The sequence below is a fragment of the Podarcis muralis genome, chromosome 6 (genome assembly GCF_964188315.1).
Source record: "Podarcis muralis chromosome 6, rPodMur119.hap1.1, whole genome shotgun sequence".
Classification (NCBI taxonomy): Eukaryota; Metazoa; Chordata; class Lepidosauria; order Squamata; family Lacertidae; genus Podarcis; species Podarcis muralis.
In genome coordinates, this window is record NC_135660.1 from 52,975,274 (window position 1) to 52,988,330 (window position 13,057).

At 42.9% G+C, this 13,057-nt stretch overlaps 1 protein-coding gene across 4 annotated transcripts in view; it reads left to right on the forward strand.

Moving 5' to 3' along the window:
• Positions 1 to 13,057, forward strand: part of GRK5 (G protein-coupled receptor kinase 5) — a 157,088-nt gene that overhangs the window by 126,864 nt on the left and 17,167 nt on the right. For 2 of the 4 annotated variants that reach the window (XM_028730092.2, XM_028730093.2), the window contains exons 5-9: positions 3,246 to 3,346; positions 5,885 to 5,977; positions 8,556 to 8,619; positions 10,174 to 10,314; positions 11,280 to 11,470. In XM_028730092.2, coding sequence (XP_028585925.2) covers positions 3,246 to 3,346; positions 5,885 to 5,977; positions 8,556 to 8,619; positions 10,174 to 10,314; positions 11,280 to 11,470 — 590 coding nt within the window. Of the gene's footprint in view, positions 1 to 3,245; positions 3,347 to 5,880; positions 5,978 to 8,555; positions 8,620 to 10,173; positions 10,315 to 11,279; positions 11,471 to 13,057 lie in introns of those variants that run through there. The other 2 variants (XM_028730094.2, XM_077930283.1) reach the window with 2 other exon arrangements.

The window sequence follows — 13,057 nt, forward strand, 5'->3', positions numbered from 1 at the left end:
GGAACACCTGGAGAGCCACAGTTTGCCCATTCCTCCTTTGCAGTGTCACTTTAGTCTTGGTTAACTGGTTGAGAAAAGTGTGTGTCGGTGTGTAAGAGAGAGAGGTGATGGAGAATATATTTTACTCTGCTCTAGCACTGCTGGATATTTAGTTTTGCTTCCACCTTTCTTCCCTGGTGGGTTGTCCATGCAATTTTTAGGCATGTCTTGCAGGGATTTATTAGGAGACTTCCCATGATATTGCATCCTTTTCAAAACAGCAGTTCAAGGACCTGTCAACATTAAGCATTGTTTAGCTGTCAATCCACTCCCCCTCCCAGAGAATATTAGTATTAGCCCAGAGAAGTCCACACCACTCAAATCTGTATTTGAGGGGCAACTTTGGTCTTTTATGTTCATACCAGCATGTCTCTTGTGTTTGTCCCTGCCTTCTAATTTGTTGATTCTGTTATACTTATTTGTTATACTTATCTGTGTGCATGTTTCTTTAAAAAAAACAAAGCTGTCCAGGAAGTGCACAAAAGAACACAGTCAGGCAATTGCAAATTCTCAGCACATACTTTTCAGATTACTGTGAAATATCTTGTGTAAAAAAAATGTAAGGTGGTTTTCTTGTTCAGTTTTCTGCTTTTTTGCAAATTTGAGGGATGAAAAGAAAAACTTTATATATAAAACTATGTTCCTCTGTTCAGGGTGCTGCTGTAAATAAGTGCACACATAGCTGTAAAAGAAATGAAATCACTAAGGAAGTAGTGGGCATGAAAAGGGGAGTAGCAGAAAGCGATCATTGATCCAACCACCTCAAAAAAACAAAACAAATTGTCTGCTACTCCAAGTGGCTTGGAGCCCTCCCCCCCCCCCCAAATTTATCAGATTATCCTTTTATCAGAACTTCTCAAGTAAGTATATGCAGCACTGACTGTGGAATTTGTTGCAAATGATAGTGTCTGATTGTCAGTGGTAGTAATGCCTTCTGACACTGGACTGCTCCTATTTACTGTGAATATGGCAGAGAGATAAAGGTAAAGGTAAAGGTACCCCTGCCCGTACGGGCCAGTCTTGACAGACTCTAGGGTTGTGCCCCCATCTCACTTAAGAGGCCGAGGGCCAGAGGGCCAGCGCTGTCCGGAGACACTTCCGGGTCACGTGGCCAGCGTGACAAAGCTGCATCTGGCGAGCCAGCGCAGCACACGGAAACGCCGTTTACCTTCCCGCTGGTAAGCGGTCCAAATTTATCTACTTGCACCCGGGGGTGCTTTCGAACTGCTAGGTTGGCAGGCGCTGGGACCGAGCAACGGGAGCGCACCCCGCCGCGGGGATTCGAACCACCGACCTTTCGATCGGCAAGCCCTAGGCGCTGAGGCTTTTACCCACAGCGCCACCTGGCAGAGAGATACAAGGATCCATTCCCATCTTGCACACATTCTGCTGCCACATCTGCAATGTTTCTGTGCAGGTGGGATGTGTGCATATCCAGAGGATAGCTCAAACATCGAAAGAGAGCTTATATGTTACATAAAATTATAAATCTTTACTCTTTGGAGTTTACATATGCGAGTATACATCCACGAGCAACTATTCATACAACCAGTGCTATAAATTATAAAAGTGTACTATAAATTAATCACGTTATTTACATTTTTAAAAATACTCTATTCGAACTGTTGCATTTTAGGTTTTGAATTTAGTAACACTATAAATAAAAATAAAACTCTTGGCCAACTATCATACAAACCAAAAGTTGGTTTGGGTGGTTGCATAATGCTATTTCTGTCTGCTAGCTTGCGTGGTAGGAAGCTCCTATGGTTGCCTTCTTCAGCATGAATTTCCTTGTGAGGAGAAAGAACTGGAGTCTTATGAAGTGATTTGTAATATCTGATTGCTTATTAATAATACAACATTGAACAGAGGAAGCAGCAAAGCGCCAGGCACCCTCGCTTTTAAAGCAGGATTGTTTCCACAAACACAAGGCTCTGCATTTGATCCTTCTCGTTGGCTGGCCGCAAAACGTTCTTTCTTTTTGCTGGTTATATTCAGGCTGCCATATTCCATCTCTCTTGAGAATACGCTCACAGAGGAAGGGAGACAGAGCACTGATTTTAGCTCCTCTTCTTTCTCATGCCAGATGTGTCACAACTTTAAATAGCCATTAGCCAACAACACCATTAAAAAGGCAACCATACTACATGAAACCCTCGAGGTAGTCATCGATGCTCGACTTAAAACAAATTCCACAAAAACAGGACCAGCACTCCCTCTGAGAGCACACTCAGGTGGTGAGTGCTGACGAGATTGTCACCAAAATGGAGCCACTTGAGAAACAAGAGGGAAGGTATTGGTATGCTTGGTGGAATCTTAGTGTTTCAGAAGTGCAAAACAAAGAAAAACTGAAAAACCCGCCCCACAACAAAAATCCAGTCCAGTGAGAAGAACTAAGCATGTTCAGTAACTATAGGGTGTTACCTGTTAGGGAAGAAAACTGCTGGAAGTAGGAATGGCTGCTGGAAGAGGGTAGGGCTGGCTGATGGGCTGACTCCTATTAGGAAGTGGGGAATAGCAATAATGCTTTGTCGAGAGTCCCACAATATTCATTCATTTGCAGCTAACTGGCAGATATCAATAACACAACTGAATTGAATTTTATTATTTCGGTCACAGACCAGTTCCAGCCCACATACAATATCAAGGAAGTCCTAAAACACGATAGGGATACATTTGAACTTGCAATTAGGTATAACAGAGACAATACAGATATAGCAACAGTTTAAAAATATATAAATTAAAACTTAGTCACTAACCTATAACCTAAAATTATCATTTAAAACCTTAATCATTATGATAGCACAGCTTGTTCCCTAAGTTTTATGGCAATCGCACAGAATTTGGCTGCCCTTAACGTGATCTCAGGATCCTACAACACAACACTTTTAGGAAGATTTTGTGGAGGGTTCTAGAATATCTCTAAACAGGGTCTCTATATTTAATAAGGAAAAGAAGGTGGACTGGCTGCATCTTGGCTTACTTTAGCGGGTTCTCATTTGTGCTGCAAATAAATCCCAGATTCTTTCGTGTGATGAAATGTGTGTTTCCGTTTAAAATACTGCATTCACGAGCCACAGGGAGATAAATTCTGGTGTTGTTTTCTTAAGACTGCAAATATTTGTCTATACATGAACCTGGTTGTCAATGGAATGCTTTCCCCTATCACAAAGCTAATGTGTTGCTTAATCTCTGCTTTTTTGTAGTCTCCAGTTTATGTAGCAGAAGTCAGTCAAGATCTTGTCCAGCAGACAGAAGAAAAACTTGAAAACAGTCCCTGTAAAGAGCTATTCTCACCTTGTGTGAAGTAAGTTAGGGTTATTTCACTGTTGCTGTCCAAAATATTCTTTTCCAATTAGGTACCAGTTAAAGGCTGAGAGTTTCAGTTACCTCAGCTTCTTATTTGCTGCTCGAAACGAACATTTGTTATCTTAAGGGCTTTATACAGGCAATGTTTTTGTGGGGGTTTTTGTGAAGAGGGGAATTTAGTGTGTCCAGTGCTAAACACAGCTGGTTCTGATTGATTTGATATTTGTCCTGTATTTGTGGCCCCTTAATGTAATGGGAATAACAAGAAGGTAATACTCAGAAGCCAAAACTGAAAAGGAATCATACTAGGTTCAACTCTTCTACTTGCGTCCTTTACTTGTTTCCTTAAAAAAAATTTATCCAGTGACACCTGCACCCCCTGCAACATACACTTAGCATTTTAAAAACTTCTTTTGAACTCCCAATAGTTTGCAGTGGGATTGCATATTTGGCTGAATGCTGCCGGCTGTGCCACTCATTTGTCTTTAAAGCCATATAGTAAGAAACGCCAGAAAACAGCAAGTCAATCCCCTCTCCTGAACCTTGTCATTTTTCATTTTGTTAGCTAAGTGGTATAACATCTGCTTTGCATCCAGAAGGTCCCTGACTCGGTCCCTGGCATCTCCAGGGTAGGGCTTGGACAGATCTCCATTTAAATCTTGGAGAGTTGTTGATAGTCATCATAAAAAATACTGAACTAAATGAACCAATGGACCATATAAACTGACATCTTCCTTTCTTCTTACACTCATAAAACTTCCTATTTGATCTTCCTGTACTTCCCTCTCCTAAAGGCATGAGTGAACATTATAATAATAGCAGTAACAAGGGGTGTGGGGGGGATGTGTCTGTTTCTTGCTAGGGAAAAGGATTTTCCTTTACAGTGAACAGGAAAGTGCCAGCCCTGATTGGTGTAGAACTAATAGAGAAATGCAGGGTTTCTTTTCCTCTGCCAGGGTCCCTAGTGAAATACGTAGCATTGGCCACAACTTGGCAATGTGCATACATGTGACAAAATAGGTTTTTCACTCATGATGGTGAACATGCTTTAAGCATGCTTTTTCCTGTGTACGTATGGGGTATTGGAAGGTCCTGTACAAAACCCAACCTTCATGTTGTTGACAGTCTACATCAATATATTCTAGCCAAACAGCAAAACAAAAAGCTTCAAATCCTCTTGCTTCCAAGGGAGGTGCAGGGAATCCACATCCTTTGCAGACTGAATTGCCTCCCATTCAAATTGGAGAGGGAGGTGGGATGAATTAATTGGCTGTTAGCCTACGTGGACAAAAGACTCTGCAAATGCTGCTGTGCACCGTGGCATTGAAATGTACGTGTGTTGTGTCATCCTATTGTCTGTGAAAGGGCTTATCGATTTTCGCAAAGTCGCAGCAATTTTGCTATTGTACCGAAAAGGTCTGCATAAAAAGATTTGCATTGCAAACCCTAGTTCCCGTGTTTGTCGGGACAGCGGGACCTTAAAACAACAAAAAATATCAAAAGCGAGGGATCATTGAAAGCCGTCACCATGTAGTCTCTGTTGGCTGGGCGGCTTTTGTTGCTCCCGGATGGTTTAAGTGGGTATTTGCAAAAATAGACCAGTAGTTCTGCTTATGTGTTTGAATGACTTTGTCCTGCTTTTATTTTTCTCTTTGCCGGGGAAGAAAATGAGAATCATTCACAGTGTTAACAACGAGCTGGTTTTGTCCCCTTGGCTTTGTTTGTATCGTGTAGGGATACTGCCATGCAGATGGAAAACTTACAGTTATGAAAAAGGCAGAGCTGAGCTTGATGTTCAAAGCTGTGCCTTGTTCCTCTGCTGTATACTGATTTCAAAGCATGGGATTTATTGGTAAATCTTGCCTTTTAAGACCAGAAGAAGAGTCTGCAGGCTCACACCAATAGCCCACCTAGTCCAACATCCTGCTCCCACAGTGACTGGCAAACCAGCAATCAGGATTCGAACATGATCAGCCTCTGCTCCTGTGGTTTCCAGCAACTGGTATTCATTGTCAAAGTACAAAACTAAAACTCAAAGAGATATATGAAAGGCAGCCATTGTTCCTTTTTTTCAAAAAAAAAGAAAAAGAAAAAAAGAATTGTTCTTAATTATCTAGTTGAAATAAACCAGCTTTGCATAACATTTAATTAGCTATGTACATTCAGGTGTGCATGAAGAAACCCTGCATTTTTTGCTCAGTCAATCAGACTGTTGCAATACCTTTAATAAAGGGTTTACTGGCAAGGGTAGAAACTATAAACACTGGTTGGTAGAACATGTTTTGGTTTATCAGCAAATATCATAAAAGCCAGGTGTTTGAGAACTGCTAACCTCCTAAAATATTAACAATTATTCATACCAACAACATCCGCAGAGTTTGACATTAACAATAACATGCTATATATTTTTAATGTATTTACATTTGAACTTGTGGAAATTCACCTAAGCATCCTCACTTCAAAGAGACTAGAGTACGTCTTCATAATGAGGCTCGGGATTGTAAAATGTTTGTCTTGTCTTTTTCATCTGAGACAGATCTGTTCAAGACTACCTAAGTGGAGAACCTTTTCGAGAATATTCAGCCAGCATGTACTTTGATAGATTTCTCCAGTGGAAATGGCTGGAAAGGTAAGTGGTCCAGGTGGGCGTTGTATGTTTTTATTCTATGATGGGACTTAGGAAAGGATAGGGGAATAATAATGTTAACAGTACTTCTAGCACTTGCAAATGAATTGAAGTTCACTGTTTTTGACTGCCCTTAGACAATGGGGAGACTTTGTCCAAACCTTTCATGCTAATCATAAATGTAAGCCCATGTTCTTTATTTTTAATATGAAGAAGCTAAATACTCAGTTAAGAATATTCAGTTACTAGAATAAACAAAAGCAGGGATAAAGGACAGCCCTGGTTAGTACCCTCCTTCAATGGAACTTGGTCCATTGGGTAAGTGTGTGTGCTAGGCAGCTGCACCAACGTTATGAGGCTGAGGTGTTTTCAGCCCACTCAATATTTTTGGGCAGGGAGCTGGGCCACCTCAATGTTGAGGGGAGATCTGAGTACAGCACAGCATCAGTGGCTGAGTCCTCCTGACCATGAGAGAGGAGGTTGTTGAAGCCACACTGTGCTGAGTTCCCTGCCAAGGTTGCAGCGTCGCACGCATTACATCAAATGTGTGCGACGGGCCCCCTCAATCTTGGGTGCAAGTCGGCGTCTCTGATACTAGGATGGCAGCCTAACTCTTCTAGACCGCACATATAACTAATGCAGGAATTTTACACTTTGGCATAAGGTTACCAGATTTTTTTCAATGAATCCGGGGACACTTTTCAACTTCAATGGATTTTGTATGGTGACTGATTTGTAAATCCAGGGACTGTCCCCGGGAAATGGGGATGTCTGGTAACCTTACTTTGGCATACTCCCAGTTTTGGCAACAATGCATCAATTACTTTTGCTTTTACTGGGTTTTTCTTTGGTTTGTTTTTTTTAAGTATCCGTTCAGACTTTTTTTATTTTTAAAGCTGCCAACTGTTGATTCGAGGTATTTGTTGCATTGCTTTTTTTGGGGGGGGGGGGTTTAAGCGCATCTCCCAGTTGCTGCCTGCCACACAAATGCTTCCTTTTCACTATTGAGTAACTGCAAGCAAGACAACACCCACACAACTGGGATTAGAGAAAAGGGCCATGAGGGCAGATGGGTGTGGAGCCTAGTCTAGCTGCTGGTACGTCTCACTTTCGAAATTTAGCATGAATGTTTCAAAGAAAGACTTCTGAATGCAAGCCTGAAGGCTGCAAGTTTCACTATCCTAACGTTGCTGTCTTTGATAGCCCTAAGCTCACCCTCAATGTAACAGCACGCCGCCCCCTGGTGGCTCGATCAGTTGTGGCAGGAAAGCAATAGTAATAATACTCCTTTGAGTATCAGCTGTGGATGTTTCATTTAATTGCTCCCTGAAGAACAAATGACAGCGATGTTCTTTTTTAAAAAAAAAAAAAAAGTGAGGTGCTGGAAGAAAACAACACCCATTTCCCTCTTGGATTTCAGGAATCCAGTTATAAGTGAGAGTTCGATGGTCCAGGCTTGACTTTTCTTCAAAATATCCCCTGAACCCGGATGGGATAGATGGAGTCAACTCCACAGTTGAAATGTCTTCAGCAAGGAGCTGGTGAGGCAGCAGTGAAGGAAGCTGCAACTGTGGCTATTAGTCAGCCCACCTTCTCTGTGCTCCTTCACTGACCACATGTAGCAGTGATGTACAGTGGTGCCTCGCAAGACGAAATTAATTCGTTCTGCGAGTTTTTTCGTCTTGCGAAGCACCACTGTACAGCAACATGAGTTGCTATGAGTTAACACCGCAAACTTGCAAGACGTTTTCGTCTTGCGAAGCAAGCCCATAGGGAAATTCGTCTTGCGAAGCAACTCAAAAAACCAAAAACCCTTTCATCAAGCGAGTTTTTCGTCTTGCGAGGCATTCGTCTTGCTAGGTACCACTGTAGTGAAATAGGCCCAGATTAGATCAACAGAATATTTTGATAATCAAGGTGGCCCTTCATATTTCCTTGAGGGAGAATTGCTGTTATCAGCACCCTAACCACTACCCAAAGGTTGCTTCTGGACCGTCACTATTTTGGGGTGGAATTTAATCACATTCCAGCAGATTGAGTACAGGGAGTACAAGTCTCTCTCTCCTGATGGGCAATAGAGGTGTCCACGTACTCAAGTTACTTGCCCTACAACAGGGCTGGAGAAGCTATGACCCTCCAGAGGTTTGTGGTCCACAAGCCTCATCTTTCCTGACCATTGGCTGTGCTGGGTGAGGCTGGTGGGAATTGGGAGTTGAGCAACATTTGGAGGGTCAGGTTGGTCTGCCCTGCCCTGTAGGAACAGGAAGCAAATTGCTTGTGTCTAATAGCTCTACGGGGCTAAAATGAACAGTGTCATTTGAGAAATGTGAAAAACCTGCAGAATTTCGAAGCAGCTGGTAATACTATCATTGTGCTTTGCTGTAGGAATGGCTGACTTAACTTTTCTTTTGTTGAGCTAATAGCCTAGGATGGTGAGCTAATGGTTAGGGGATGATTTTCTTCAAATCACCTTTAAAGCAACATTCTTTTCTTCTTCTTTTTTCTTTCTTCAAAGATACCATTAAGCATTTTATCTCTTTTCTCTCTCTCTGCCTCCCCTTCCCAATCTTTTTTTCCCCAGACAACCAGTAACGAAAAACACATTTAGGCAGTACAGGGTATTAGGAAAAGGTGGATTCGGAGAGGTAAGTAGTTCTGAAAACTTCTGTTGACAACAATGTGCTCCTTGGAAGAACAGTAAGCCAGACCCACAAATATCTGATGGACTGAGCATGAAAATGTTAAGGACTGCGTGATTTCCATGATTTAAGGTTAAAGAATCTTTAAGCTTGAGCCATAGATGGTGTGCATCAGGCAGTGTTTTTGAGATAGTAAATGTTTAAAAGGTAAAGGGACCCCTGACCATTAGGTCCAGTCGTGGCCGACTCTGGAGTTGCAGCGCTCATCTCACTTTACTGGCTGAGGGAGCCGGCGTACAGCATGACTAAGCTGCTTCTGGCGAACCAGAGCAGCGCACGAAAACGCCGTTTACCTTCCCACCAGAGCGGTACCTATTTATCTACTTGCACTTTGACATGCTTTCGAACTGCTAGGTTGGCAGAGTAAATGTTTACCTGCATGTAAATATAAAACACTAGCAAACCATATCGCTTGAGAGAAAAGCAACATCTCAGTAGTAGAGAATCTTCTCTGCATGTAAAAGATCTCAGATCCAAATCTTGGCATCTCCAGGTATGTCTGGGAGAGGTGTCTGCCTGAAACTCTGAAGAGCTGCTTTCAATCAGTGTAGCCAATACTGGGCTAGATAGACCAATGGCCTGAGTTGGGATATGGCAACTTCCTATGTTCTTTTGTTAAAGAGGCTTCCAAGACTCCTTTATTGCATCCTGTTTCTGTGGTTGCTCTTTTGAAAAGTGAGGGTTGCATCTCAACCCCTTGGTTGGCTGCAGCAGGGTCTTCTTCTGCCTCAACCCTCCAGAATGGGAACTTGCATTTTCTGTAGGGCCCGGAACCTCTCTCACCCCAAGGGCCACAGCCCCTTCTACACAGCCTTCCTGGGGCCACAGCCCGGTGGTGGGCTGCACTTGAGACAAAAGTGGGAGCAGTGAATGCAAATTGTACCCTTGTACAGTAGGCTAGTGTCTAGATACATCCCCATGCGCCTTCTAGTCTCTATCCAGGCAAACAAGAAATATTAACAGAGCTGAAGGATACATTCTAACCAGGCAAAGCATTCAAAGAACGTGCAAAGCAGGTCTGGGAAAGGTGTGGCTGAGGTATGGAGAGTCTCAAATGCTAGATGGAGAGGCCAGGAGGGCCCAATTTTGGGTGCCAGGCCTGAAGTACCCCATCCCATGGGTAGAGGTTATTCTGGTCAGTGTCTCTCAGTTTAGGATGTTCCGTGAGTTCTGTAGCTCAGTGCGCTCTGAATTTACCTTCAAACTTTGCTCCTTGTCCAATACCAAAGATCATCTATTAGTAAGTCTCTTCAGTTAGTTCTGAATTTCCTTTAAAAGTAAGATGGGGGGATTAAGATAATACAGATTTATCAAGAAGTGATTTTGGTAACATAGGCCTCAATCCTAACCCCACCTACCTTGGAGCAAGCCTTGTTGAATGCAACAAGACTTCCTTCTGGATTGGCATGATCAGGATTACCAGTTTTAAATGACTAATTCCTCCTACACAACCCTCCCCCCCCCCTCCACAATTTGTTGATGTTGTTGTTTTCCTTCTAGGTATGTGCTTGCCAAGTACGAGCAACTGGGAAAATGTATGCATGCAAAAGATTAGAGAAAAAAAGGATAAAGAAGAGGAAAGGTGAATCCATGGCCCTAAATGAAAAGCAGATTCTAGAAAAAGTCAATAGTCAATTTGTAGTAAGTATTGCCAAATTTGCAATGGGCACAGGCTTTCCATTGGGCGGCACACCCATCAAGGAATGGCATTAGTCACAGGAAGTGTATAATGCTTCCAGAAAACATCTCGGCTCAAGCCAACATTCAGAAGTTGGCTGTACAGTATATGATATGTTTTGTCACTCCCAGTACAGCCTTTTCTGTGCATCATTCTTTGATAGTCCAAAACATCAGGGCGTCTCGTGCTTCATTTGTCGGAACTTGAGCTGCTGCAGACATAGGAGATGCAGGAGTAAAATGAGAAGCTCAAACCCGGAGCAGCACAGGAAGCCAAACCACCACCACCAATGATAATTGTGTAAAAAGTGATTGATAGTTAAACAAAACATGGCTGCATGTAAAATAATCTAAGGGAGGAGGTCTACTGCTGCCAGCTGCAATACATTATCTGTTTTGTTGTGATGAAGTATGAAATGGGGTGCAGTCTAGGAGATCTCGTCATATAACATAATAATCTGAGCTGTTTGTAGAAATTGTTGTGATTGTTACAGAACAACGGCTACCACAGCTTTACGTTTACTGTACATGCTATCTTGTGTTGTTCAACTATAATCACTTTTTACATGATTGTTATTGTTTTTGGGGGGGCTCCTGTAACTTGGTCTGTTCTTTCTCATTCTTTTGGGGACTGTCTCCTTTGTTTTGGTTGTCATCCGATCTCTACTTTTGCTGAAAAAATATTCATGGCAGCATGACGCTATGAACCTGCAAGTGATAATCTTTATGAAAATGACCTAGTACCATGTTGCTTCCAAATTTTCAGAGTTTTGTTTTTTAACCCTTGACGATTTGCCTATCTCCCCTTTGGCTCCATTCAGTCATATGACACTTTATGTCATTCCAAATGCAGAACATTAGCAATGAATGAATATGTGTGCATCAAGCGCCTGTCTTTGTGCTTTAAACTATCCCAACTGTTCTTCTAGGTCAACTTAGCCTATGCCTATGAAACAAAGGACGCACTCTGTTTAGTTCTAACCATAATGAATGGGGGTGACCTGAAGTTCCACATCTATAATATGGGGAACCCAGGCTTTGAGGAAGAAAGAGCCTTGTTTCATGCAGCAGAGATTCTTTGTGGCTTAGAAGACCTGCACAGAGAGAACACTGTGTACAGGTAAATATCATTCCGGTGTGTTCAGAAACTTGTTGCAGAGTCTGTTTTATTTTCCTGAGACTTTACATAGATATTTATGATATGCAGAACCACCTCCAGGTTTTGTGCTTGTGAGTGGGCTTTTCAGGAGTATCACATAAGGACCCACACATTGAAATTTTATGTAGAAGCTGCTCATCCATTAAATAATGAAAGCCATCTACTTAGAAATTGAAGATCCTGTATGTGGATCTGTCTGGAAAATGTTACAATCCTTATCTAGTTTCCCTGCCTGCGACAGCCGTAAGATTCCTATATTCAGTCCCCAGCCTCTCCGTCGAAAAGGCTCTTGAGTAACAAGGCTGGAACCTCTGCTTAAGACTTCGGGAAGCTGTGTTATATGGTTACCAGATTTTTTTCAATGAATCCGGGGACCCCCCCCTTTTTTTTTTTGAACCTGAGTAGCAACAGGGAGTCAGTAGTGGGGATGGTGAGGCAAAAGACCCTGGGTCCAAGCACACATGCATAATGTATAAAGGTGCAAAGCCCTTCTTTCACACCCTGTGAAACATAAATGTGCAGAGTTTTTTAAAAAAACTGGGCAATGGCGCGCCGCTCGCCCGTGAGTCCCGAGCCTTCCCTGATGTCCTTTCCCCTTCCCCCTTTGTTTTGACAGATCGGGGAGGCACGGGAGTCATGGGCAGGCAGCTGTTGCCCAGGAGCGGCCAGCCTGTTAGCGCAGTTGGCTCTGGCTGGCTTCAGGAGCTGCTCGCTGCCGTGGCTCAGGAAAAATGGTGGGTGCCACAGCAGCGAGCAACTCCTGAAGCCAGCCAGAGCCAACTGCGCTAACAGGCTAGCTCCGGGCTGCTGAGGCTGCTGCTGCCATATTTCCCAGGGACAGATTTGCAAATCTGGGCTATGTTATAATGATTAGTTATCTGACTTTATAGACTCATATCTTAAAGAGTTTCAGCCCTAGGATTACAAGGGAAGGGGCCATAGCTCTGTGACAGAAGAGATAGTCTGTATGCAACATGGACTTCGTTTTACTGGTGGAAAAATAGGAGGCAGGACTATTTTGTGATGCACCCGGAGTCAACCTGTCCTTGATCTCGAAGAGGATAATTTATCAAAACCTGGGATCCTTTTTCAAAGGGACCAGAGCCTGGTGTCAAAGATCAAAATGGTTGGGCACCTCCAGCAGGGGTCCCACTGGCAAACCTCCTGGATGGGCTCTCACCACTGCAACCTGCTTGTTCACCTGCATCATGCTCTAACTCAGAGGGGGATGAGAAAGCAAAAGGCCAAGAAGGTGAAAAGCAGTTTGTACCAACGATGAGATGGAGCAGCAGCAACATAGTGACCACGAGTGGTGGAGTCACTAAGGGAGGGAGACCATTGAGGGCATCTTGCTCAAGAACCCCTACAAAACATGGAAGTGGCACTGGATAAGACACAAGTGCTATTTCTCTGTCCTGCCATGTTTGAACTTCCATGAACATTGTAAGAATTTCCCCTATTTTGTTTTATTTTATTATTTTGCAATAGTGGGGGTATTGCCCCTTAGCTACCGATCAACAGCCAACATGTAGAATGCAAGAGAATTAA